The following is a 22,909-nucleotide window of genomic DNA, read 5'->3' as shown; positions in this document are numbered from 1 at the left end:
TCTTTCCAGTAAATAAAAAGTCTTAGCAACTTTGTGTGTTATTATTCCGCATTTATATCGCTATTCCATGAATCTGACTATGAGGAAATGTTGCGTAGTTTCCTAACCGTATGCTCATCGAAATGAGAATTTTCTGTGCAAACTAACTAGTAACTACTTGAGTTTATGAGAATTTTCCTCAAAAAGAAAAGAATACAGTTGAATCTACTAATATAAGCCTTTTGAATATCAATGAGATGAAATAATTGTTGGATCTGAGTTGAATCCACTGTCAATTTGTAATAGTATAAGCAACCATCAGCATACACTAAACGCATGGGTAAGAGATTCCAACAAAGTCTTATTATAAGTATATCTGAAGGATCCTTTATCCACAAAGCTTGTATGGCAATAGCAACTATACTTATGTGAAGTAGCAGCACAAATTATTTAGTATATATACCAAAACTTGTATTTGTTGTAAAAGTGACAACATTCATATCATAAGATGCTAAGCTAATTCTATTCATGAAGGTATCAAGGCTTCATTGCATTTAAACTTTTGAGTTCTCAGAAACCAAAAAACCTTGAACACTCTAATCCATACGTAACTCAAACTCTTACACTGAATCAACCATTTGGGATCCTAAGTGTTGTTTGAAGATGGGATTCAGATGGACATGCCAAATGATGACTTAACCTGCATACAACAAAACATATACCAGGCCTTGAATGAAATAAATATAAAAGCTTATCTACTAAGCTTCTGAATGTTGTAGGATTAGATAAAACTTTGTTAGTGTCATTGTTCAGTTGGAATGTAGGATCCATAGGTGTGGAAGCTGGTTTGGCTGCAAGTAAGCCTGTCTGTTGGAGAATATCTAAAGTATATTTTAGTTGGCTTAAGGAAATGCCTTGGGATGATCTGGCTATTATGAAGTCAAGGAATGTATCATAGGTCTTTGATGCTGAAATCAGTGTCCAGAACTTGTTTGTTGTTATTGATCTCTTCAATATCATTACTTGCAAGAATCATATCATCAATATAGACTAGGATTGCAGTAAAATAATTATTATTCTTCTAGGCAAAAAAGAGTATAATCGGATATAGATTGTTGGAAAGCTAGTTTAGATAAACTTTGGGTAAGTTTATTATTCCACAGTCTACTTGCTTGCTTAAGTCCATAGACTTATTCTGTGGGAAACTTTCAGGCCAATAGGACACTTCATATAGATTTCTTCAACTAAATCTCCATGTAAAAAGTTGTGTTAATGTCCGGCTGATGTAAATGCCAATTTTTGGAAGAGGCTATAGAAAGAAGAAGCCTAATTGCAGTCATTTTAATGACTGGACTGAAATTTTCATGATAATTTATACCCTCTGTTTGATTGAATCCCTTGGCAACAAGGCGTGCTTTATAACATTCTATGGTGCTATTGGTTAAAAACTTCAGTTTAAAAACCCATTAACAGCTAATGGCTCTTTTATTAGGGGAAAATTGTCAATTGGGGTCTTTCATGGCAGATGAGTAAGTAGCAGGTTCACTTGTGGAAGATAGATGTTAGGAGATATCTTGAAGTGTGATCTGATCATCTCTATTTCAAGTCTCTAGGATCATGTCAACTTTGATCAACTATAATTCTAGGACGGATCCATTTTAAAGTTATGTAGTATTATAATGTGTAAGGACACTGTCACACAATCATTCAACATATTAAGAATGTACTTACATTTCTGACACCTTACCAATTTACTGCAGCAGATAATCACAAAGCACTGGACCTGATACTATAGGAACAAAATAGTTTCACACAACTATGATAAGACATGGTATAAAAAAAGAATAAAACACATGCATTCAACAAATGAGCCAAAAGTACAAGAATTTTATGGGTTGAATATTAAAGGAAGTCTTTTTAAGTATAAAGAGAGTTTAATTACACTCTCTTGCTTGTACATAAGAAATTCCTCAAATGAGTAACTGCATAAGAATATACATGAATAATTCCAAAATTTGATTCTAACCACAAATCCTATAGACCTTGATTGCGTATTCAAACGAGTTTACTACACAAGGGATGTACCCTTAACAAATTCTGTGAAAGCTAAAGCAACTAAACCTAACATTGCAATTCTTCCATTCCAAAGCTCTGCATCAGAGGACATAATACTCTTTGATTTAGACTCCACACTAACCCCTTGAGAAAATGGAATCAATGAAGCAAGTGACAACAACACACTTGTCCCCAAGAACCATGCAACTCCACCACCAGATAATTGTTCAGACAAACCCTGCCCTTTTGCTATCTCCACCCCCATTGCTGCTACAAAACCAATCATAGCCAATCTTCCATTGATCCTTTCAGGTGCTGGCCCACTAAATGCCATCAAATCTGAAAACTTTGTGCTCATCTGCCATTTCATCATAATTTATATATGTCAAAAAGTCATTTTAATACAGACCAAAATCTTTGCTTCATATTAATAAGGTAACAGAAAAAACAATAGCAATTATATGTTACTATGGTCACCTTTGGTGGACGAGTGTAGGCTGGTTGTGGTGTTGGTGTTGATGCAATTGGTGTAGTCGGGTCTACAGGCACCTTTGATTGCTCTTTCGGCTCTCCCTGAATAATTTAATAAGTAATTAGCAACTAATCATTCTTAAATCATAAACATATTACATATGCATAAGCAAATACTACATATATATAACCTTAAAATATGTTTGAAAAAACCATAATTACCTCAGCCATAGATCGAACTTTGAGGCTAACATTCCTTGTGAAGGTTGGAATGTAGACAGAAGGGATGTTGCTAAACTGGTTAACTCTAGATCTGGTAGAAATGTTGGTCATAGAGCTTGACATGATAGATTGACATGATGAAACAGCCATTGATAATAGTTCCTTAATGTTAATGCAAAACTAACAAATGAGATAAATTAAAGTGATTTCGAAGGATATGAATAGCTTTATGAATCTCACTAACTGAATGCTTACACTTTAGATTGTTAAGTTGGTAGGTATAGCATTGAAGAATGTTGTTTATATAGAATAAACTGGAAAACAATGTGAGGGATATTTAAATTCCACGTAGTGTGTTAAAAGGTTCTAAAGGGCAATTGGTTCACGGGGGTTCATTTGTCCACACATGGTAAAAGCATCAAACGTGGGTCAAGTTAGAACCAGAAAGTGCTATACACGGAATTTTGAGGTTCAAAGAGGGGTTGTAAACGTGGTACATTCAGGACCTCAATGGTTGCTTATACTGTTTTATTAGTATTACTTTGGTATAGTCTAGAATATTCTATTGCTCTATACATTACATATGACAATTGGTGGTTCTAAGTGATCCTTAGTTAACCAAAGAACCTAAAACTCTTACTTCAATCTTAAGACATATTTTAGCTCTAGCTATGAATTATGCTTTCTATCCAAATCACATTATATGGTACTGAATTTACTTAATAGTTAATTAATGTTTATTTGAATTATGGCATACCACTGCACCAAATAACACATGTCATATTGAACGTGAAATAGATTTTATTTCAGTTATAATGTCGAGGTAACGAAGGATGATATGAAAAATGAGAATTTTATCCATTGATTTAAAAATAATTGAAAGATTAATTTAAATTGTTATGGATTCGAACCCCAACATTATTTTTTTTATATTTTTCAAACTAACATCATATACCTCTCAATTTAATAACGAAACCGAAAGAATATATATATAATATATATATATATAATATATATATATATATATATATATATATATAATATATATAATTTATTACTTTATTTACATAAAAAATAAAAATAAAAATATATAACAAATTAGTTTCTCACTAAAATGAATGTTTAAGACTTAGGTTCATGTATATTTTGATTCATGCATTTAGGGAGTTTGACCAAGGAGTTTGAAATGAAAACTATTGGAAAGATGAAGTATTTCTTGGAAATCGAGGTGACACATTTTTGAAAAGGCAATTTTATATCTCAAAAAAATATGTTACAAATTCACTCAAAGAGACAGGAAAAACAGTGTATAAACTTGTGAGCGTTCATATGAATCCAAATCTTAAATTGGGTAATACATAAGAAGATGTTGTAGTAGATAAAGAAATGTATCAACGTCTAATTGGGAAACTAATTTACTTGTCTCACACTAGACTCGATATTGCATATGCTATAAGTATGGTTAGTCAGTGAAAATGTGAAGATAATAATCCATAGAGAATGGTTTGGAAGAATGTTTGAAATACCTTCCTAGGAACCATCCTACAAATCTGAAAAACCCTTAGAATTCAAAAGCATCAAATGGAATGTAGCCCTAAACTATATTGTAAATAATCCCATGGAGAAAAGAAAATTTCCTTTCAAAACAATCTTACTAAAACCAAAAATATGAATTTTTCACTATCTCTTGACAAGAATCTTGTTCCCAAGAAACATCAATATCGACTATGTTATCAAAGATGATATGGTCCCTTTTTGGCTCCTCATGCAAAACATTCCAACAAACTGGGTGGATGGAGTATTTTATCACATGTCTCACTCAAGAGAGAAACCTTCAGCAGATCTTCCATATGGGGCAATGATTACAAAAATACTAATAACTTTCAACATTGATACTTTAAGAGAAAAATCAATCTCGTCTAGCAACAAAACCGATTATACCAGTCTCAGAAACATTAAGATCAACATAAAATATGAAGAACTGAGGGACAATTGGGAAGAAGAAGAAGAAGAAGAAGAAGAAACATAAGAGACAGAAGACATAGACATAAAGCAAGTTTGGGAAATTTTCCAAAGCATATCAAGAGAAGTGAAAGAGATGAAAAAATGATCTTAAGAGGATGATGATACTTATGATAATATATGAACTTACTTATGTGACAAATTGTGTTTTCTCCTTTCTTAAAAATTTCCCTTTTATAATTTGAATTTCTTAGTAATAATATGAGTGATGTTTTTCCCTTACCTATGTGACATAAGTGACTGTGTTTGCATGTGTATCTTTGCAATGCAATTTTACCCGTCTTTTTGATTTTGATAAAGGGGGAGAAGTATATTCTCAAGGGGAGTTTTATCACTCCAAATATATATGTATTGTTTTATTTTACCACCTCCCCTAAGAGATGTGTTATCATCATCAAAAATATGGGGAATATCAAACCTTATTTTGCAGGTGATATGCTTTTAACAATGACATCAACTTTTGATGATGATAACTAATGTCTTATAATAAGTCAAGCATGAACGGATAAGCAGATAATGATGCAAACTTAAGTATTAGGTTTTGATGGACTTGACTATATAATGATGGCAATCAAATGGAATGTAACTACATCCTTATCTCAAGCTACTCAAGCAAGTTTCTACAAAAGATAAAGCCTCTGGCAAATTCTTGAAGTACTAAGGACCCTCATAATTTATTAGTGAGTGAACAAATTATAAAGCAAAAGGATTTTATCGTAAAAGCACATGGCTAAAGCACACACACACACTAAATTATATTTTCAAACTATTTTTTACCAAATAAAATATCTTCAAAAGCATCTTGAAGTTGTGACAGATGAGTTAGGAACTATCAAAATAGTTATAGGTAAAATGTTGACTTATCTGATTGATTATAACTTTTGTCCAATCGATTAGCTCAGTTAAAAATTGAGTCCCTGGCGATTAAGAAAATGCTTTAATGATGTGCAACGACTAGATATCTTTCCTTTCTTTTTATACTTACAAACAATTATATGGAACCTTCTAATTGATTGTAAACATGTGTCAATCGATTAGATTGTCATAAAATGAATTTATTTGAAATTCCTTTTTGAGGCAACCTCTAGTCTATAAATAGAGGTCTTTTCCCTCATTTCATTTCATCCAGAATCGTGTTTTGACATAACTCACTCTCTCCCTCTCTCTAAACATTTAGTTTACTTTTTGTCACTAATATATTTAACCATAGTGCCTTTGTGAGAAAAGTCGTTTTGTGAGTGAGGATATTCGGTAATTCTGGAATGGTGGAATTGTAAATTCACCAAGGAAATATTTTGTATACACCTTGACTGAATATCATCCATTTATGGATTTGTTATGGTTAGAATCTAAACCTATTAAAAATTTGGTTTGGGGATTATGTGATTCAGTCTCCGTTTAGGTTCGAAAGTACAACCCATATAAAAGCTTTCATCAAGTTCTTGGTTAGTCCAGTATAAAGCCAACATTAGGTTCAAGCTCAACCCGAAATTAGAATCTTGGTAGTTTAGAGATTAGTCTGGTATTAAAATCTCACAGGTTATTGGGCAACCCTTATAAAACCAAGGTTAAGATTTGTGAGCTCATCCCGTATAAAATCTTGCAGGGTTTAGGAATTTGAAGGTTAACCGCTCCAAGGTCATCATTTTTGGAGATAAGGCTAACCGCTTCAATATAACGTGTGAATAAAGTACTAACCGTCTCGATTCACCATTTGGAAGAGAAGACTCAAACTGCTATTTTCCGAAGCCTTGTGTTATTTAATTAGATGCCAACCATCTTTTCCTTGTATAAGAGGGTTCGTGGGTCTTTTCCAACTAAAATCTCTCAACGTTTATTGAATACTCTTAAGATCAATTCTTTGGGAGATGACTAAGTCATTTTATTATTTGAATGAACCTCTATACATCATGGTGTTCATCTATTTCCCTTAACTCTTTGTTTTTCTACTATTTATTTTTCTGCAAATTATTTTTTTCGCTGCGAATTATTTAAAATGTTTTTAAACAATGATTTTATTTCCCAAAGATTTTCAAAACCATATTTTTCTGAACCACACAATTCACCTGCCTCTTGTGTCTGAAGTCTCAAGTCCAACAAAATCGTCCAATAATATTGCACATATTCCTGCTCAACTTGATAAAGAAAAAAACATTGAGATTGTTTGACATTCCTGAAGGTAACGAAAACAAAAGAAAGGGGGTTTGAATTGGGTTTTTAGAATGAAATTATTTTTCTACCCAAAACAACAAGGAGAGAACTTAGAATAAAAATAATGAATACAAATATTTTTATCCTGGTTCACTGTTAACAAAGCTACCTCCAATCCATCCGTCAAGGTGATTTCGCCTTATCACAGGGACTTAATCCACTATAACCAAACTTGATTACAACCACAAAGACTAACCGTCAATGTCTTCTTGAGAAATTCTGAATTTATCCTAGTCTCTTAAGGAACTACACTCAAAAGTTGACAAATAAAGTGTATTACAATATCGCTTCTAAGAAAGCATATTACACAAATGTATTACAAAGATTTACACACTGAAATATTTTCTAATGAAAGTGTATGAACAAAAGTTCCTTGTGTGTTTGTTTTCCTTTCTCTCAAATTATTCATAGTATGCAACGTTCACATAGAAGATATTCTCTTAGTGTTGGCACTGTTCCATTCTTCCAAGACTCCTTTATATAGGCAATGAAATGATCCATTGAAGGGTAGAAATGGAATTCACAAATGTAGTTGTATCCTTGCATAACAGTCTGTGAAAATGGGAGACACAATGGTACGATAGTACAGTCCCTTTCCCATAAAATCAGTGTAGTGGAAAGAATATTGATCTTGTATTGTGTATTATTATCTCACGTAAAACTTTTTAATCTTATATTCAATTATTCAGGGGCTTCAGGTAGAGAGTTGATGAAGCATGCATAAAAGAAGAATCAAAGTCTATATGAGAGAGAGTCTTTAGAGTCTTCAGAACTTAGTTTTGAGAGTCTTCAGAATGTTGGTCTTCAGAGTCTTGATCCATAGTTTGGTGACATTGTTCATTAGAGTTGTTGAGCGCAAGACTTCAAAGCTTGACAATGTCAGAGGCTTCTCTTATCAGAGTCATAAACTAAAGCTTTGGATGAGCAATGTTCAGAAGCGTTGAGTAGAATAATCTAGAGCTTAATTATATTTGTATAACGCATATCTCAGAGTCAGAGTGCACTAGGTTCATAGTCTAATGACGTCACACGTCACTTCTTCAGAGTCAGAACTTATATCTAGTATCTGCAAACTTAACAAAACCATTAGTGCACAAAATTTTTGTTTATGAATCTATATATTATTATTATCAAAACATAAGGCCAGATGCATAACCAAATCGTGTTCTTACAATCTGCCCCTTTTTTATGATGACAAAATCATATATTTTGATGAATAATTTTAACTTGGTTTAATCACATAAAATCATATCAAAGTGAGGCTTGTAAGCCTCCCCCCCCCCCCCCCCCCCCCCCCCCCCCGAGTTTTATACTTTCAAAAATATTTCTCAACTTAAATTTTCAGAGTGAGGTTCGCAAGCTCTCTCTGAGTTTAAGACTCAAAATAATTTTAATACATAAAAAATTTCAATCAGCATGAAAGTAAGAACTTCCCTATACGAGATTCTGATTTAAATTTATTGATTCCTTGTATCAGAATTTGCTTTGTATCAGAAAGCCTGGTTATCAAGAATTTGTCTTGTATGCCTTGTACCAGAGTATGGTTAAGCATTTAAGCTTGGTTTAATCAGAGCTTGATGAAGCATATTAGACTGGTTAGAAAATATTGATTCCTTTAGAATTTGGCTTATATGAGAGTTTGGTTAGAAAGTCATATATATGATTCTTATTTATGAAACTAAGTTATGGATAACCTAGTTAACTAAAAATTCTTAGTAACATTGGTGAACTTTTTCAAAGTTCACAGATCATTCAGAATATCAGAGTCAGATGTCAAAAAAAATGTTATAGTTAGATGTTTGGGATTAGAAAGGAAAATAAGTATATCAAAATCACATATATTATTCTCCTTGTGTGTCATCGATCAAAAATATAAAGAAAATATAGTAGAAACGAGAAAAGGAATTACCATTGATATTAAAAGGATAAAGATACAAAGAAGCATTTAGCATAAAAAACATTAAACAAAAACTAAAAGTAACATAAAAAAAGGTTTTAGTTTTGGGTTGGGGGTGACAACCTTGACATTATCACTTGAAGCAGTCCTTTAATTTTGGTGTTGGTTTGAGCTTGTTCCTTAAACATGTCATCTTGTTTGTCCAAACGAGACCTAACAACTTCATTCTCTTGCTTCAGTTCTTCCAAATTCATTAGCACTAGAGAAATGGATTTAAATTCACAAGGATATCATCATACTCCTATTGAAGCCCATGTTGGAGATAAACTAGTCTTGTCGAATCTATTCTCTCTAGAGAGTGTTGGATACCCTTGAGTCTCTTCTCAATGTTATGCTTCTGTTTACTAATATTGCCAAACATTTCCTTATTAAAAATGATAGAATTGTGTTTCACATTTTGGAGACAAGTTACAATGCCATATGAGGATTTCCCCCAAGTTTGGACTATGTTGGAGTATTATGGGTGAGTGATCCAAGTTGCCTCAAACCTAAAAGAACATGGCTCGTAGTCTTGGATGGGAAGGCCACACCTAAAGAGAATGAGGTTGTAATCCAAATGAAATTTACACAACACATCAACATACACATCAGAAAGGTCATGCTCCAAGCAACGTCAACCAGGGCCATATCCAGCTTGCGATAGACCATTCGATTAGCAGTATAAGGCATATTCCACGTGAATTTCTCACCAATCATGTCTACTTCAACTAAATTACATTTATCAATGACATTCCACAAAGTAGTTGTTATATAATGATTAACATTACCGCCTTTTTATTCACTCAGATGAATGATGTCGTTAAAGTATCCACTCAACATCCAAGGACCAACAATAGTGTTCCTTCGGTCAATAAGGTGGAGCCACGGATCAAGACGATAAGTGTACACGGAACTAGCATAAATTCCAATTACATATTAAGAGGAAGTTCTCAATGATATCTTGATAGTAGTTGTATTCATAAAGACATCATGCACTGCAATTATAATGTTACTATTATTCTGCTTTAACACCCAAATTCTCCCAGATTGACCATCGGCATCCACGTAGTTAACACTCGCATATCCAGCTCTATCCTATAGGATTTGGTCTTATGAAAACCACTGCATGTTTCCATAATGATTAAAACTTTGGAAAGTGTTTTATAATCACATTCATCATGTGTCTTTTAGCCTTATTATTATAGGCTCCCCAAATACTCCAGGAGAGTACAATGACTTCTTTGAAACCTAACATAACTAGTCTGGTTAATAAAGGTGACAAAGCAAGTCTCGGACACGTGATAACTTATCTAGTCGACTTCTATTCAATGGGAGTTTCACGAACAACTTCCTTTTCTTGAGTAGCACCCCCATCCATAACGCATTGATTATTTCCATATGCCTATCGAGATGGGATTGTGGGTCTCATCTTCGTGACGTATGACACGCATTTGGGTGGGCCTACTCTTATCAAATTGTCATTTCTTGGAAATCGTGTCAAGTTGATTAGGTCCACCAGTTTTACTGTCGAGGCTTATTCCTTTTAATGAAACATAAATTTCCTTGATTTTAGAACTCCCCTGATCTTTAGGCGCATAATTGAATAAAGATTTCCATTGACAATAACTGATTATTTTGTTGCATTTTTTTCCTCTACACCACAAGCCAATCATCATGAATTGCATTTGTTTCTCTATATTCTTTTGCTACAATTTCGGCACTATCATTGCCCATTTTCTGATGCAATTCCTTTAGTCTATGCTCATGGACAACATCATATTCTGGTGGACCTCTTGGTTGCGCCACCGTAAGAATGGCCGGTTACATCAGGTTAATTGATGTATTTCCGCAATCACATGTGTTATGTCCATAACAATCACAACTTGAGCAAATAATGTGAAGACCTTCATAGTGTATATTGTATCAATGGCCTTTAACATTAACCTTTCTGACAAACGACAAGGCCAGATCAATCTCCACGTGAATTCTCATAAATCTTCCCTTTTTCTACATTCCAGATGTTAGTATCTACCTTAACATAGGTACGCACAACAAATGTCAAACTAAGAACAACACTTTCATCATAATATAATAAGTTAAGCTCTGGAAATCGAATCCAAACTAAAGTCTTATCCATCTTTGCGATAAGAGATGCAAAGTCAAGAGTTCATCGAGTCACTGTCAAATAATTGTCAAACAACATCCACGGGCCTTCTAACACAAATTTCTCCCTATCTACGAGCAATTCACACTTGACCGTAAATAAATCATTGTCAACGTCCATGATATCAAAACATCCGGTAAATTTCCGCATCTTCTTCAACCTATCCTTCATCAAATGACAACTCACATTCTTCCTAGGGAATTTTATGACTAGCACCTCTTGCGAAGGATTGTACACTTCTTGAAAAAACTTTGTCAATCATGAGATTTGGCAACAATCAATTTCCTCCTTCAAGAAAGACTTCCGTAAGTCATTTGTCAATTAGGTTCTCTCTTTCAGAATAATGGCTCATTGGGCTTCAGTGAGAATATCCCAAAACAATAGTCTAGGAGGCTTAGAGCACCTCTATCCGATATACTACTGTGGGAGTGGCATGAATAAAACAATTGGCTCAATCCAAAAACTTCTGCATTACTCAAGTTTTTTAAAATAAAAGATTTCACTATTTATTGTAATCAATTTTATTTTCAATTATTCAATTCAACAACCATGGTTGCAAATAATAAATGTAAATAGTACTAGTATTATATAATATTAATCTAAGATTTATTAATCAAATGCTAATAGATTTTTTTTCCTCATAATTTAAATAACCTTATCTTAGCATTGTAATGACAATTTTAAATATATCAAAATTTATTTTTCTAACATGCAGAAATTAGAGAAGCTCTTTTGAGTATAAAGAAAGTTGAATTACACTCTCTCTTGTAACATGGGAATATGAAGAAGTTCAAAGGAGTAACATCATAAGAATATAAAGAATCAATTCTTCCTATATTGGCTTCTAACCACAAATCCATCCTTTAGACTGTAACTGTGTCCCTGAAGAACTCTATTACACAAGGGATGTACCCTTAACAAATTCTGTGAAAGCTAAAGCAACTAAACCTAACATTGCAATTCTTCCATTCCAAAGCTCTGCATCTGAGGACATAATACTCTTAGATTTAGACTCAACACTAACCCCTTGAAAAAATGGAATCAATGAAGCAAGTGACAACAACACACTTGTCCCCAAGAACCATGAAACTCCACCACCAGATAATTGTTCAGACAAACCCTGCCCTTTTGCTATCTCCACCCCCATTGCTGCTACAAAACCAATCATAGCCAATCTTCCATTGATCCTTTCAGGTGCTGGCCCACTAAATGCCATCAAATCTGAAAACTTTGTGCTCATCTGCCATTTCATCATAATTTATATATGTTAAAAAAGTCATTTTAATACAGACCAAATTTATGCTTCACATTAATACGCTAACAGAAAAAACAATAGCAACTATGTGTTACTATGGTCACCTTTGGTGGACGAGTATAGGCTGGTTGTGGTGTTGGTGTAATTGGTGTAGTTGGGTCAACAGGCACCTTAGGTTGCTCTTTCTGCTCTCCCTGAACAGTGTAATAAGTAATTAGCAACTAATCATTCTTAAATAACAAACATATTACATATACATAAGCAAATACTACAGGTTAAAATATGTTTGGAAAAAGCATAATTACCTCAGCCATAGATCGAACTTTGAGGCTAACATTCCTCCTGAGGCTTGGAATGTAGACAAAAGGGATGTTGGTAAACTGGTTAACTCTAGACCTGCTAGAAATGTTGGTCATAGAACTTGACATGATAGATTGACAAGATGAAACAGCCATTGATAATAAAAAGTTCCTTAATGTTGCAATGCAAAACTCAAGAACAAAGAGATAGAACAATGTATTTTCTAAGGATGAGAATGGCTTTGTAAACTCTAACACCTTAGATGGTAAAGGTTTGGTAGGTATAGCATTGAAGAAGGTTGTTTATATAGAATAGAATGGAAAGCAGATTGTGAGGGATATTTAAGTTCCACGTAGTGGGCAAAAAGCTCATAAAAGGCAATTCATTCATGTGGCTTCATTTGTCCACACATGCTAAAAGCAACAGACGTGGCTCCAGTTACAACCACAAAGTGCTGCACTCGCAATTTTGAGGTTAAAAGAGAGGGGTTGTAAACTTGGAACATTCGGGACCTCAAATGTTGTTTTTACTATTTATTAGTAGTATTACTTTGGTATAGTCTAGAATACTCTATTGCTCGATATATTGTATAAGACAATTGGTAGTTCTGAATGATCCTTAATTAACCAAGAACCTAAAAGTCTTCAGTTTTCAGACAATATTTTTGCTCTAGCCAAGATGCTTTCTTTCCAAATTACATTAGCTGGGAAATCATGTAGAGTTTACTGAATGTTTCTTACAACTATGATGGCATGCAATTAACTATACTTATTCTCATTTACTTATATAAATAAATAGCATTAACAAAAGAAATATTTATTTCCCATTCACTTTACAGCCATTATCTTCTGGAGCGATTATTTTGTTGAGATATAAGGATACTACTGGTGGAATACAAACCAATGTTTATTACTACTAAATTGCACAGTTCCCTCAATGCAATTACTTTGGCGGAGTAGTTGAAAACTTCCACATATATTGCGATAAACTACCGTAGTCTCATTTACCAGCAATTTCCTCAACAGCGACTGCATCAGAAACTTCCCTTAACTGTTCTTCTGTAAGCTTCACATTCAGAGATCCAATGTTGTTTTCAAAGTTCTTCAATTTAGTAGTCCCTGCGGTATCAAACAAATATATCATAAAGCACTTGGTCAATAGAATCAATTTATTCTCATGCTTACAATATTTATATACTTTATAGACAAGACTTTAGGTACTATCAAATTGTCAATGAAGATGCACATTATGCCAAAAAAAGATATTGAATAGAGATATGAAAGAAGTTGCAAAGAAAAGGGTTTTAATATCATCACGCTTTTTCTTTCTTCATTGAATGGTAATTTTTAAGATAACTAAGCAAAATCCAGAAAAATAAATTGGCAGAACATGTCAAGAACTTAATAAAGAAAGCTAAAAAAATCATCACATATTTTGAACACACAACACAAGTATTCTTCCTAAATATAAATAATGGCAGTACCAGGGATAGGGATTATGTCATTTCCCTGATGTAGAAGCCATGCTAAGGCTAATTGAGAAGGAGTGCGTGCATGCTTTGAGCCCAAGTCATTGATTCTTTCGTAGAAACACTTGCTCTTTTCCAAATTTTCTCGTGTACCTGAGATGTTTAGGATCTCTTTGGATCTCTTCTCAATTTTAATTTTTAAAATCTGTTTTACAAATTTATTTTGTAAATTTGTTTTTGAGAAAATAAAATAAAAAGAATTCATTTGGTTATTCAATTTTTGAAAACTGTTTTAAAAATTAAAAAGTGAAAAAATATGTTTGATAGTATAATTTGTAAAAACTGTTTTTTTAAAATAGGACAATATAGCTTGTTTGATAATCTATATTTTAAAAATCTATTTTACTAAATAAAAATAATTGTGATATATTTTTTGAAAATATTAAAATTAAGCTAATATACATTTAAGTTTATTAAAATATTTTTAATAATTAATGATAAAATATACAATTCACTTAATGTATAAAAATTATATTTGAGTGTTGGTTTGAATATATATACACAATTCATTTAAGGTATAAAAATATATTATTCACTTAATGAGGATTAATTAGAGAGAATAATTGAGAGTGGGAATTTTAATTTTCATTAATTATATAAGGATTAACAATAGATTGAGAGTGAAATATTACAATTAAAAAATATTGCAAGTAAATACTATAATCCGATTAATGAAACCGTATTTTTTTTCCAGCTTACCTCGTTTGAAAATTAAAAAATAAAACTGAAAATTGAAAATCAAAATATATTTTGATAGTTTCAGTTTTTTAGATTTTAAAACACTGAATTTTGAAAGTGTTTTTAGAAATAGTTTTGAGAAACAAATGTATCAAACAAGTTTTTTGTTTTTCAATTTAAAAAAATCATAAAACTGTTTTCTAAAACCTTTTCAAACGGACCCTTAATCTCTTAAAGAAACAAGAAAATATTTCAGTAAAAAATCACTCCAGCGATAAAACTGCTATATTTATGACATTTTCCCTCAGCAGAGATGTGATTCAACAAATTGTTTGAGTCTTCTTTCATAGATGTTATTTTGACCATTATTATCAGGAAAATTTCCAAATTCATGCAAACATAAAATTGTATTGCTCGTGGCTAGCTGCATACCAGCAAGCTCTGACTAGGCAAGGTCTATACTAGTGACTTTCCTGCAAAAAAAGCCACGGCCAAAGGGCTGTATGCCACTATTCCAATGCCTAGTTCTCTGCAAGTAGAGAATAACTCCTGGTCACAATTTTAGATATTTTACACATTCTATGTTAAAGCATATCTGAAAGAGTTTGCAAAAATATCAAACCAACTGGAGTATAATTGCACCCAAATGCACTACGAAAAGAGAATATTTCAATTTGTATACCTACAGAGTGGAATTATTTTCTTCAATGTCAGTAGACCATAAGGAATACTCCATTTGTAAAGCCGTAATAGGATGTACTGCGTGTGCTCTCTTGATAGTGTCAGCATTAGCCTCTGACAACCCAAAATACCTTATCTTCCCTTCATTAACCAATTGCTTGAGCTCCTCCATCTTTTACAAAGAGATCAATGTTAAAGCATTTAATCACCTAGAATTTTTAAGTGTTGAGAATGATTGGATTGCATAAACAAGAGAAGAGGAAAATCATTCAAAACTTACTGTATCCTCAATTGGAACTGAAGTGTCAACTCGGTATTGATAATATAAGTCTATATAATTGACATCAAGCCGCTTGAGACTAGCTTCACAGCACTCCCTCACATATTCAGGCGTGCCTTTTACCCCAAAAACCATCCCACTCAGATATAGTAACGCCAAACTTAGTAGCCAATTGCACTCTTTCTGGGGAAGTTCTTTTAATGCCTTGTGACAGAAGAAAAGAGCCACCCATAAGTTTGTTTTTAACAATAGAAATCAATATTTTTATTTTTCCACTAGTCATAAAGAGTGTGCATATCCTTTGAGAAGGTACAATTATACTACATTGCAACAACACATTAGTTTTCCTTTCTTAACACTCAGACTTGCAGTAAAAAAGATAATTAGTTATTGGATACTATGTTACCTTACCAATCATGATTTCATTATCATGTTTCTGTCCAAATAGGCAAAGCCATTCAACAAAACCCAAATTTTAATAGTAAAAGCTATCTATTCTACAAAGTATCAGCAGTAGCATGATGAAAGTTTACCTGTAAGCCTTGATTACCCAGTTCGACTCTTGGGACTTCCATCTCACTCTTCTCCTCCATTCTTCAACCCTGTTTTGGTTTGGACAGAAACTGTTGTTGGAAAATTGTTACCTTTTTACCAACCACAATTTCGATCATGCCCATACACATCTCATCTCATGCATGTGAAAAACGGGAGCACCACTGTTGAATCCATTATCACGCGATCTGGTCAGTTTGGACTAGAAGTACAGTGGCTTGTGATCCCTCCACTGTTGAAAGCCAAGAGTAGTCGCTGCTCTGTGAAGCCAGCCTCACGCAGTGCCCTTCAGTCTAGGACCAAAGAGAATTGGGCTTTCGCTCAGGCCTCGTTGATCAACTCCCAACTTGGAGCGGACAGACCTACATTTGCAGATTCAGGCCCAGACCAATGAAGCATGAACCATGTTCCACCACCTTGATGCCCTCGCTTGAGTTACCAGTTGGAGCTATCCAACTCGGCGAGCTGACAACTGCATCAGACTGTTATAAAGCGTTATTTCTTTCATAAAATTGCCAAATGTGGGACGAATCAATAAGAGACTCCACCGTTCATTTAAGTTGTATAATCAAGAAGATGAGAATTTTCTGTGCAAATTAACTAACTACTTGACCTTATGAAAATTTTCCTCAGTTATCTGTTGCAATTTGATGTTTGTATATCAATGAAATGACATAATCATGACCATATTTCCTCTGAATCTGAAGTGAATTCATTGTTTGTTGCATGAAAATAAAACTCAAATTGTAATAGTAAAAGCTATATATTTTAAGAACCATCAACATACACTTAACGCATGGGTAAGAGATTCCAACAAAGTCTTATTATAAGTATATCTGAAGGATTCTTTATCCACAAAGCTTGTATGGCAATAGCAACTATACTTCTGTGAAGTAGCAGGACAAATTATTTACCATATATGCCAAAAAGACTGAATATATTTGCTGAACAAGTGACAACATTTGGTCTACATATCATTAAAAGCAAATTGATTTATGACATTATTGTATATGGATGTAGAAACAGAAGAGGTTTGAACATTCATTTAAATTGCAACTTTAAGTATGTCTAAGTTTATAAATAGGTGTAATCAAAGAGACTAAAGCCTTCGCCGTCGTTGCAACCAAATGATATGTAATGCAAAATGAATAATGTGGTTTGGTTTTAAAATCTAATCTGCATATAGGGTTAACTGGTTAAGAAACATACATGTTTAGGTTTTTTTAATCTATCCATGCAGAACACTACTTACTAAAAAACTCACTAAGGTGCTCATCGATCAATTGGAATTTAGAATAAACTACAAACAATAAGTGAAATAATAAAAAGTGGGTACAGAAATCAAGATGAAATCAAGTCCCAACTCCCAATTAAACAGGGATAAATACAACCTATTTAAAACATAAGAAGACATGCCAAATTTTTGCACGGATTATTGCTAATGTAATGAAAAAAGGCAAATGTATTTTTCTTTTTCCCTACAAAGCTCTCTATTATTCATTCAGTACGGTTCAATCAATAAAGGAAAACCATCTGTAACAAATAAAAGCTTTAACGCAAAACAGAACATCATGTTCACCATCAACAAACAGCAAAGTTCACAATCATAACATCCTTAAAACTACCTCAGTGTGTTAAAGAAAAAGTATAGGTGACATGGTCAAATGTTGGGAAACCATGAATAACAACTTGAGGTTACAACTGGGCAACATTAGAGCACGCGCACATAAGTCCATTTTATGGTAATTTGCGTGGTTCAATATCTCGAGCTTCTTTGAGACGTATTGCTGAAGAGTTATTGAGAGTTGATTACGTTGGAACTAACAGGCAAATATGTGGTTGTACTCTTAGAACATCTTATGGGTTACCTTTTGCTTGTGAGTTAGGAAGATACGCACTAGGTGGTATAGCGATACCAATAGATGATGCTCATGTTCATTGGAGGAAACTAACTATGGAAGTTGAGTTAGAGGTAGGTGCAGATGATGGATTAGAGGTGAATATAACTTGCGCAAGAGATGAATTTTGGAAACGGTTTAGGTCATTAGATGTTGTTGGGAAAAGGGCATTAAAAAGTAGGGTTTGTGAACTTGCATACCCCACAATGACTTCATTGTGTCCACTACCCGAGAAATTAAAAACCAAAGGAGAAGTGAATAAGACTTAGAAGGCAATCTCAATCTTCACAAAGAATCAACCACAATCTTCACAAAGACAATCTCAATTATCATAGACTTAGAAGAAGTTAAAATTATTCAAGAATCAACCACAATCAAAGAAACACTTCACTCTTCAATTTCCTAATCATATTAGGTCATACATTGAAGATGTAGTTAATGTTGTATCAGATGCTAATTGTGGATTTAAAGTCATTGCATCATTGCATGGATATGGTGAGGATGGTTGGTCAATAGCTCGCCGAGATTTAGAGTTGGAAATAATAGACAGGGAAAGATCAACTTTGTATGACAAGTTATTTTGTAATCGGTTGACAGAAGTGAGAGAATCTTTGATGATAGAATCCTTTGGTTCACAGTCACCACAAAAATGGTTGACTCTACCAGATATGGGTTACTTGATAGCAAATCGCTATAATGTTGTACTTTTCTTTTTAGGCAATACGTGCATGACTTTTTTCCTATGACAAGTTCACATTCACCAAATGTCTACATTTATTGCATTGGTTTTGTTAACCAAAATCATTGGGTTCATGTACGTATTTTATTTTATATGACTTACTGTTTTAATTATTTTACTTATTCACTTTATTAAATATATGTTTTAATTATTGTTATCAGGGAAACATGAAAGAGAGGTTTTCGTTGCCACCAATCACATTAGATTGGAAGAAGTTTTGTTGTGCAGCAACAACGTTTTGGATGTTAGAATTTGCAGGACGTCTAAAACATTGACAATTACTTACGTCTATATTAGCATGAATATGTAATCAAAACATGAATATTATATTATGTCAGTTTTAATACATTCAATTCTAAAAGTTAATACATAAATCAATGTGAACGAGAAATATGCAAAGTTTCAAATAAATCAGCAAACTGCGGATCTTCCTCTTCGACATTAACTTGTCTCAGATAACAATGAATCAATGTAGAAACACGAGCCCAATTAGGATTAGAGGGTCCTTCTTCATAAACAGGAACTGACACCTCTCTTGGTTCATCACGATGGGGCGGGACCAAACGAGGATGAGAAACACAATAATACCACTCCAAGTATCCATCTTCTATATCAGATGAAGTGGTGGCCAATATTGTTGGACGAATCACATCAAGAACGCTCTGATGGTAACCAATCCGATCAACATCAATATCATTAGCCATCATGCAATCAGGAGGTGGGGATGAAACATACTGCTTGTAGCTGAACTGACGTATACATTTGTTAGGCAAGTATGGAACAACTGTGTCACAGCACTTCAAACACCCCTTGTACAGACATAACTCATCAAACTGACGGCATTCTCTATGATCCTCAAATGGACGTCATATGACGTCGGCAGGTGTTAGCTCGTCCAAAATAGGTCGCAAGTCATCCACCTTCAGAACTCCTTGCCTATATGACTATCTCATTGCTCGAGGAAGACCATAATTATCAGCTGGTTTCCAATTCTCTCCTCTTTTTCCAACCGTTGGAAAGTACTCGTGAATCCAACACTGTTACAATATAAAAACATAATAAATTAAATTAACATACTTTATAAAATGAATACAACACATGTAGGAGAGTAGGATATCCACTGAGCTGATTGCAACTGAACATATACGCATCTCCAAGGTATCTGTATAGGGTAACCAATGCAGTTGCTTCCCAATTGTATCCCGAACATATATCTAAGTCCGTAAACAGTAAGAAATATCTTGCCTCGACAAGTGTAAAGGTCTTGTCGACAAAAATTGTGGAACCCACCAATATCAACAAATATGCTCTAGTCGCATATGCCCTACTAGAAGCAACTTCTAAGTAGTCAACAACAAGTTCAACAACAACCTCTTCAGTGACATCTTGAGTACTCCAGAACACCCTGATGGGCAAGTGAAGCATACAAGAGACGTCATCCAAAGTAATGCTCATCTCACTAAACAACATGTGAAATGAAGATGTCTCTAGATGTCATCTTTCCACAAATGCGGATACCAGATTTGTGTCTATCTTATTCAAACTAGTTCTTTGAAGTGAAGATAACCCAAACCTAGAAACCCAACTCTCCATATGTTGTGGAAGAGCTAGTGGAACCCTCGATGTCAGCTTAAGTCTGTGTCCAACAACCTTCAACTCTTTCTTCGGACCTCTTTCCTGAAAACAATTAAAACACATATTATAAAATACAATATAAAATATTCAAATATTATTCAATTTCAAATATACGTCGTTTATTTATCTCCCCAAACCATAAATGACGAGCAACATGATGTTCGTACTTTACCAAAAGAGACGTATCGTACGACCCTCCTGGATAGCCAGTTGACTTTGCTGCAGATGTAGATGTGCCCCGTCCTAAACTACGGTCTGGAATCCTACCGTCGGCACCTCGTCTTCGAACCACTATAAAAAATAAATTATAAAAAAAAACGCATCGAAACACTTCTAAAAAGAGTTCCGGTGTGTTGAAAATTCAGTTTCACTTCTGGAACACTTTTCAAAAAACTTCCGACTAATTGAATGAAAATCGAAAGTCTTTTACGAAGAGTTTCGGTAATGGAATGAAAATCGGAAGTCTTTTACGAAGAGTTCCGGTAATTGAATGAAAACCGGAAGTCTTTTACGAAGAGTTCCGGTAACCACTCTTCAAAACTAGAAGTCTTTATTAAAGAGTTTCGGTTCAACGCCTCAAATCTGCAACGAACCAGAAGTCTTCTGGAAAGTGTTCCGGTATGTTATTTGTGAGCTGAAAGACTTACTCTTAGTGTTCCGGTTTTCAATGGTAAAAAGACTGTTCCGGAAGTCTTGAAGCGGAAATGAAGTAAATTCTAAATTTTTCAAAAATATACTATATTTATATGAAAGCACTTTGGTCAAAAAAATCTATTGTAGAGGTATGGATATAATTGATGGGGTAAAATTTTCAATTGACCATTGCACATAATCTTGCTTTGCATGAAGAAAAAAATATCAAAACTGACCAACATTTCATCAAAGGACACCCGGTTATAAAGAAGTGATAACTAGACCCTACAATCATTCAACTTGCTTGCAACCTTCGATTAGGTGATTCACCAACTTGAAGGAGAATGTTGCAGATAATAAATATAAATAGTACTATATAATATTAGTCTAAGATTTATTAATCAAATCTTATTAGATTTATTTTTCTCATAATTTAAATAACATTATCTCAGCATTGTAATGACAACTTTAATATATCAAAATTTTATTTTTCTAACATGCAGAAATTAGAGAAGCTCTTTCAAGTACAAAGAAAGTTGAATTACACTTTCTCTTGTAGTACATGGCAATAACAAGTACCTGAAAGGAGTTACTACATAAGAATATACATAAATAATTCCTAGATTGGCTTCTAATAACCACAAATTTTATAGACCTTTTATGTGTCCCTGAAGAAATCTATTACACAAGAGATGTACCCTTAACAAATTCTGTGAAAGCCAAAGCAACTAAACCTAACATTGCAATTCTTCCATTCCAAAGCTCTGCATCAGAGGACATAATACTCTTAGATTTAGACTCCACACTAACACCTTGAGAAAATGGAATCAATGAAGCAAGTGACAATAACACACTTGTCCCCAAGAACCATGCAACTCCACCACCAGATAATTGTTCTGACAAACCCTGCCCTTTTGCTATCTCCACCCCCATTGCTGCTACAAAACCAATCATAGCCAATCTTCCATTGATCCTTTCAGGCGCTGGCCCACTAAATGCCATCAAATCTGAAATCTTTGTGCTCATCTGCCATTTCATCATCATTTATATATGTTAAAAAAGTCATTTTAATACAGACCAAAATTTATGCTTCATATTAATAAGGTAACAGAAAAAACAATAGCAATTATATGTTACTATGGTCACCTTTGATGGACGAGTATAGGCTGGTTGTGGTGTTGGTGTTGATGCAATTGGTATAGTTGGGTCTACAGGCACCTTAGGTTGCTCTTTCTGCTCTCCCTGAATAGTGTAATAAGTAATTAGCAACTAATCATTCTTAAATCATAAACATATTACATATACATAAGCAAATACTACAGGTTATAATATGTTTGAAAAAAGCATAATTACCTCAGCCATAGATCTAACTTTGAGGCTGACATTCCTTCTCAAGGTTGGAATGTAGACAGAAGGGATGTTGGTAAACTGGTTCACCCTAGATCTGGTAGAAATGTTGGTCATAGAGCTTGACATGATCGATTGACAAGATGAAACAGCCATTGATAATAGTTCCTTAATGTTGCAATGCAAAACTCAAGAACCAAAGAGATGGATCAAATCTTTTGTAAGGATGAGAATGGCTTTGTAAACTCTAACACCTTAGATGGTAAAGGTTTGGTAGGTAAAGCATTGAAGAAGGTTGTTTATATAGAATAGAATGGAAAGCA

General features: G+C 33.8%; 2 protein-coding genes and 1 pseudogene across 5 annotated transcripts; all 3 read right to left on the bottom strand.

Annotated features, from left to right (window-relative positions):
- Positions 1 to 1,857: 1,857 nt before the first annotated feature.
- Positions 1,858 to 3,033, bottom strand: LOC127098404 (early light-induced protein, chloroplastic-like). Its single transcript, XM_051036993.1, has 3 exons — positions 2,728 to 3,033; positions 2,512 to 2,607; positions 1,858 to 2,392 (listed from the first exon to the last, which is right to left on the bottom strand). Exons 1-3 carry the CDS (start codon positions 2,875 to 2,877, stop codon positions 2,048 to 2,050), a joined length of 591 nt encoding a protein of 196 aa, XP_050892950.1. The 5' UTR covers positions 2,878 to 3,033; the 3' UTR covers positions 1,858 to 2,047.
- An 8,745-nt stretch (positions 3,034 to 11,778) lies between these two features.
- LOC127098405 (early light-induced protein, chloroplastic-like) lies at positions 11,779 to 22,891 on the bottom strand. 4 transcript variants are annotated; one of them, XM_051036994.1, is made up of 4 exons: positions 22,593 to 22,891; positions 22,386 to 22,481; positions 21,974 to 22,265; positions 11,779 to 12,008 (listed from the first exon to the last, which is right to left on the bottom strand). In XM_051036994.1, the coding sequence occupies exons 1-4, from the start codon at positions 22,740 to 22,742 to the stop codon at positions 11,956 to 11,958; spliced, it is 591 nt and encodes a 196-aa protein (XP_050892951.1). In that variant the 5' UTR covers positions 22,743 to 22,891; the 3' UTR covers positions 11,779 to 11,955. The 4 variants fall into 4 exon arrangements, with proteins under 4 accessions (XP_050892951.1, XP_050892952.1, XP_050892954.1 ...); XM_051036995.1 differs by having other exon boundaries at positions 11,779 to 12,086; positions 22,052 to 22,265; XM_051036997.1 differs by lacking the exons at positions 21,974 to 22,265; positions 22,386 to 22,481 and adding an exon at positions 12,420 to 12,509 and having other exon boundaries at positions 11,779 to 12,300; positions 22,593 to 22,881.
- On the bottom strand, positions 13,041 to 16,815 carry LOC127098402 (perakine reductase-like; annotated as a pseudogene).
- Positions 22,892 to 22,909: the final 18 nt, after the last annotated feature.

Source organism: Lathyrus oleraceus, chromosome 6 (genome assembly GCF_024323335.1).
Source record: "Lathyrus oleraceus cultivar Zhongwan6 chromosome 6, CAAS_Psat_ZW6_1.0, whole genome shotgun sequence".
Taxonomy (NCBI): Eukaryota; Viridiplantae; Streptophyta; class Magnoliopsida; order Fabales; family Fabaceae; genus Lathyrus; species Lathyrus oleraceus.
This window is presented reverse-complemented; position numbering and strand designations above follow the sequence as displayed.

Coding starts and splice junctions, on each gene's coding strand:
- LOC127098405 (XM_051036994.1), bottom strand. CDS start 22,742: ATGGCTGTTTCATCTTGTCAATCGATCATGTCAAGCTCTATGACCAAC. Junction 22,266..22,385: donor CCTATACTCGTCCATCAAAG/GTGACCATAGTA, acceptor ATGAAATGGCAG/ATGAGCACAAAGATTTCAGA. Junction 12,009..21,973: donor TGGAAGAATTGCAATGTTAG/GTTTAGTTGCTT, acceptor TTGCAATGTTAG/GTTTAGTTGCTTTAGCTTTC.
- LOC127098404 (XM_051036993.1), bottom strand. CDS start 2,877: ATGGCTGTTTCATCATGTCAATCTATCATGTCAAGCTCTATGACCAAC. Junction 2,608..2,727: donor AAGTTCGATCTATGGCTGAG/GTAATTATGGTT, acceptor TAAATTATTCAG/GGAGAGCCGAAAGAGCAATC. Junction 2,393..2,511: donor CCTACACTCGTCCACCAAAG/GTGACCATAGTA, acceptor ATGAAATGGCAG/ATGAGCACAAAGTTTTCAGA.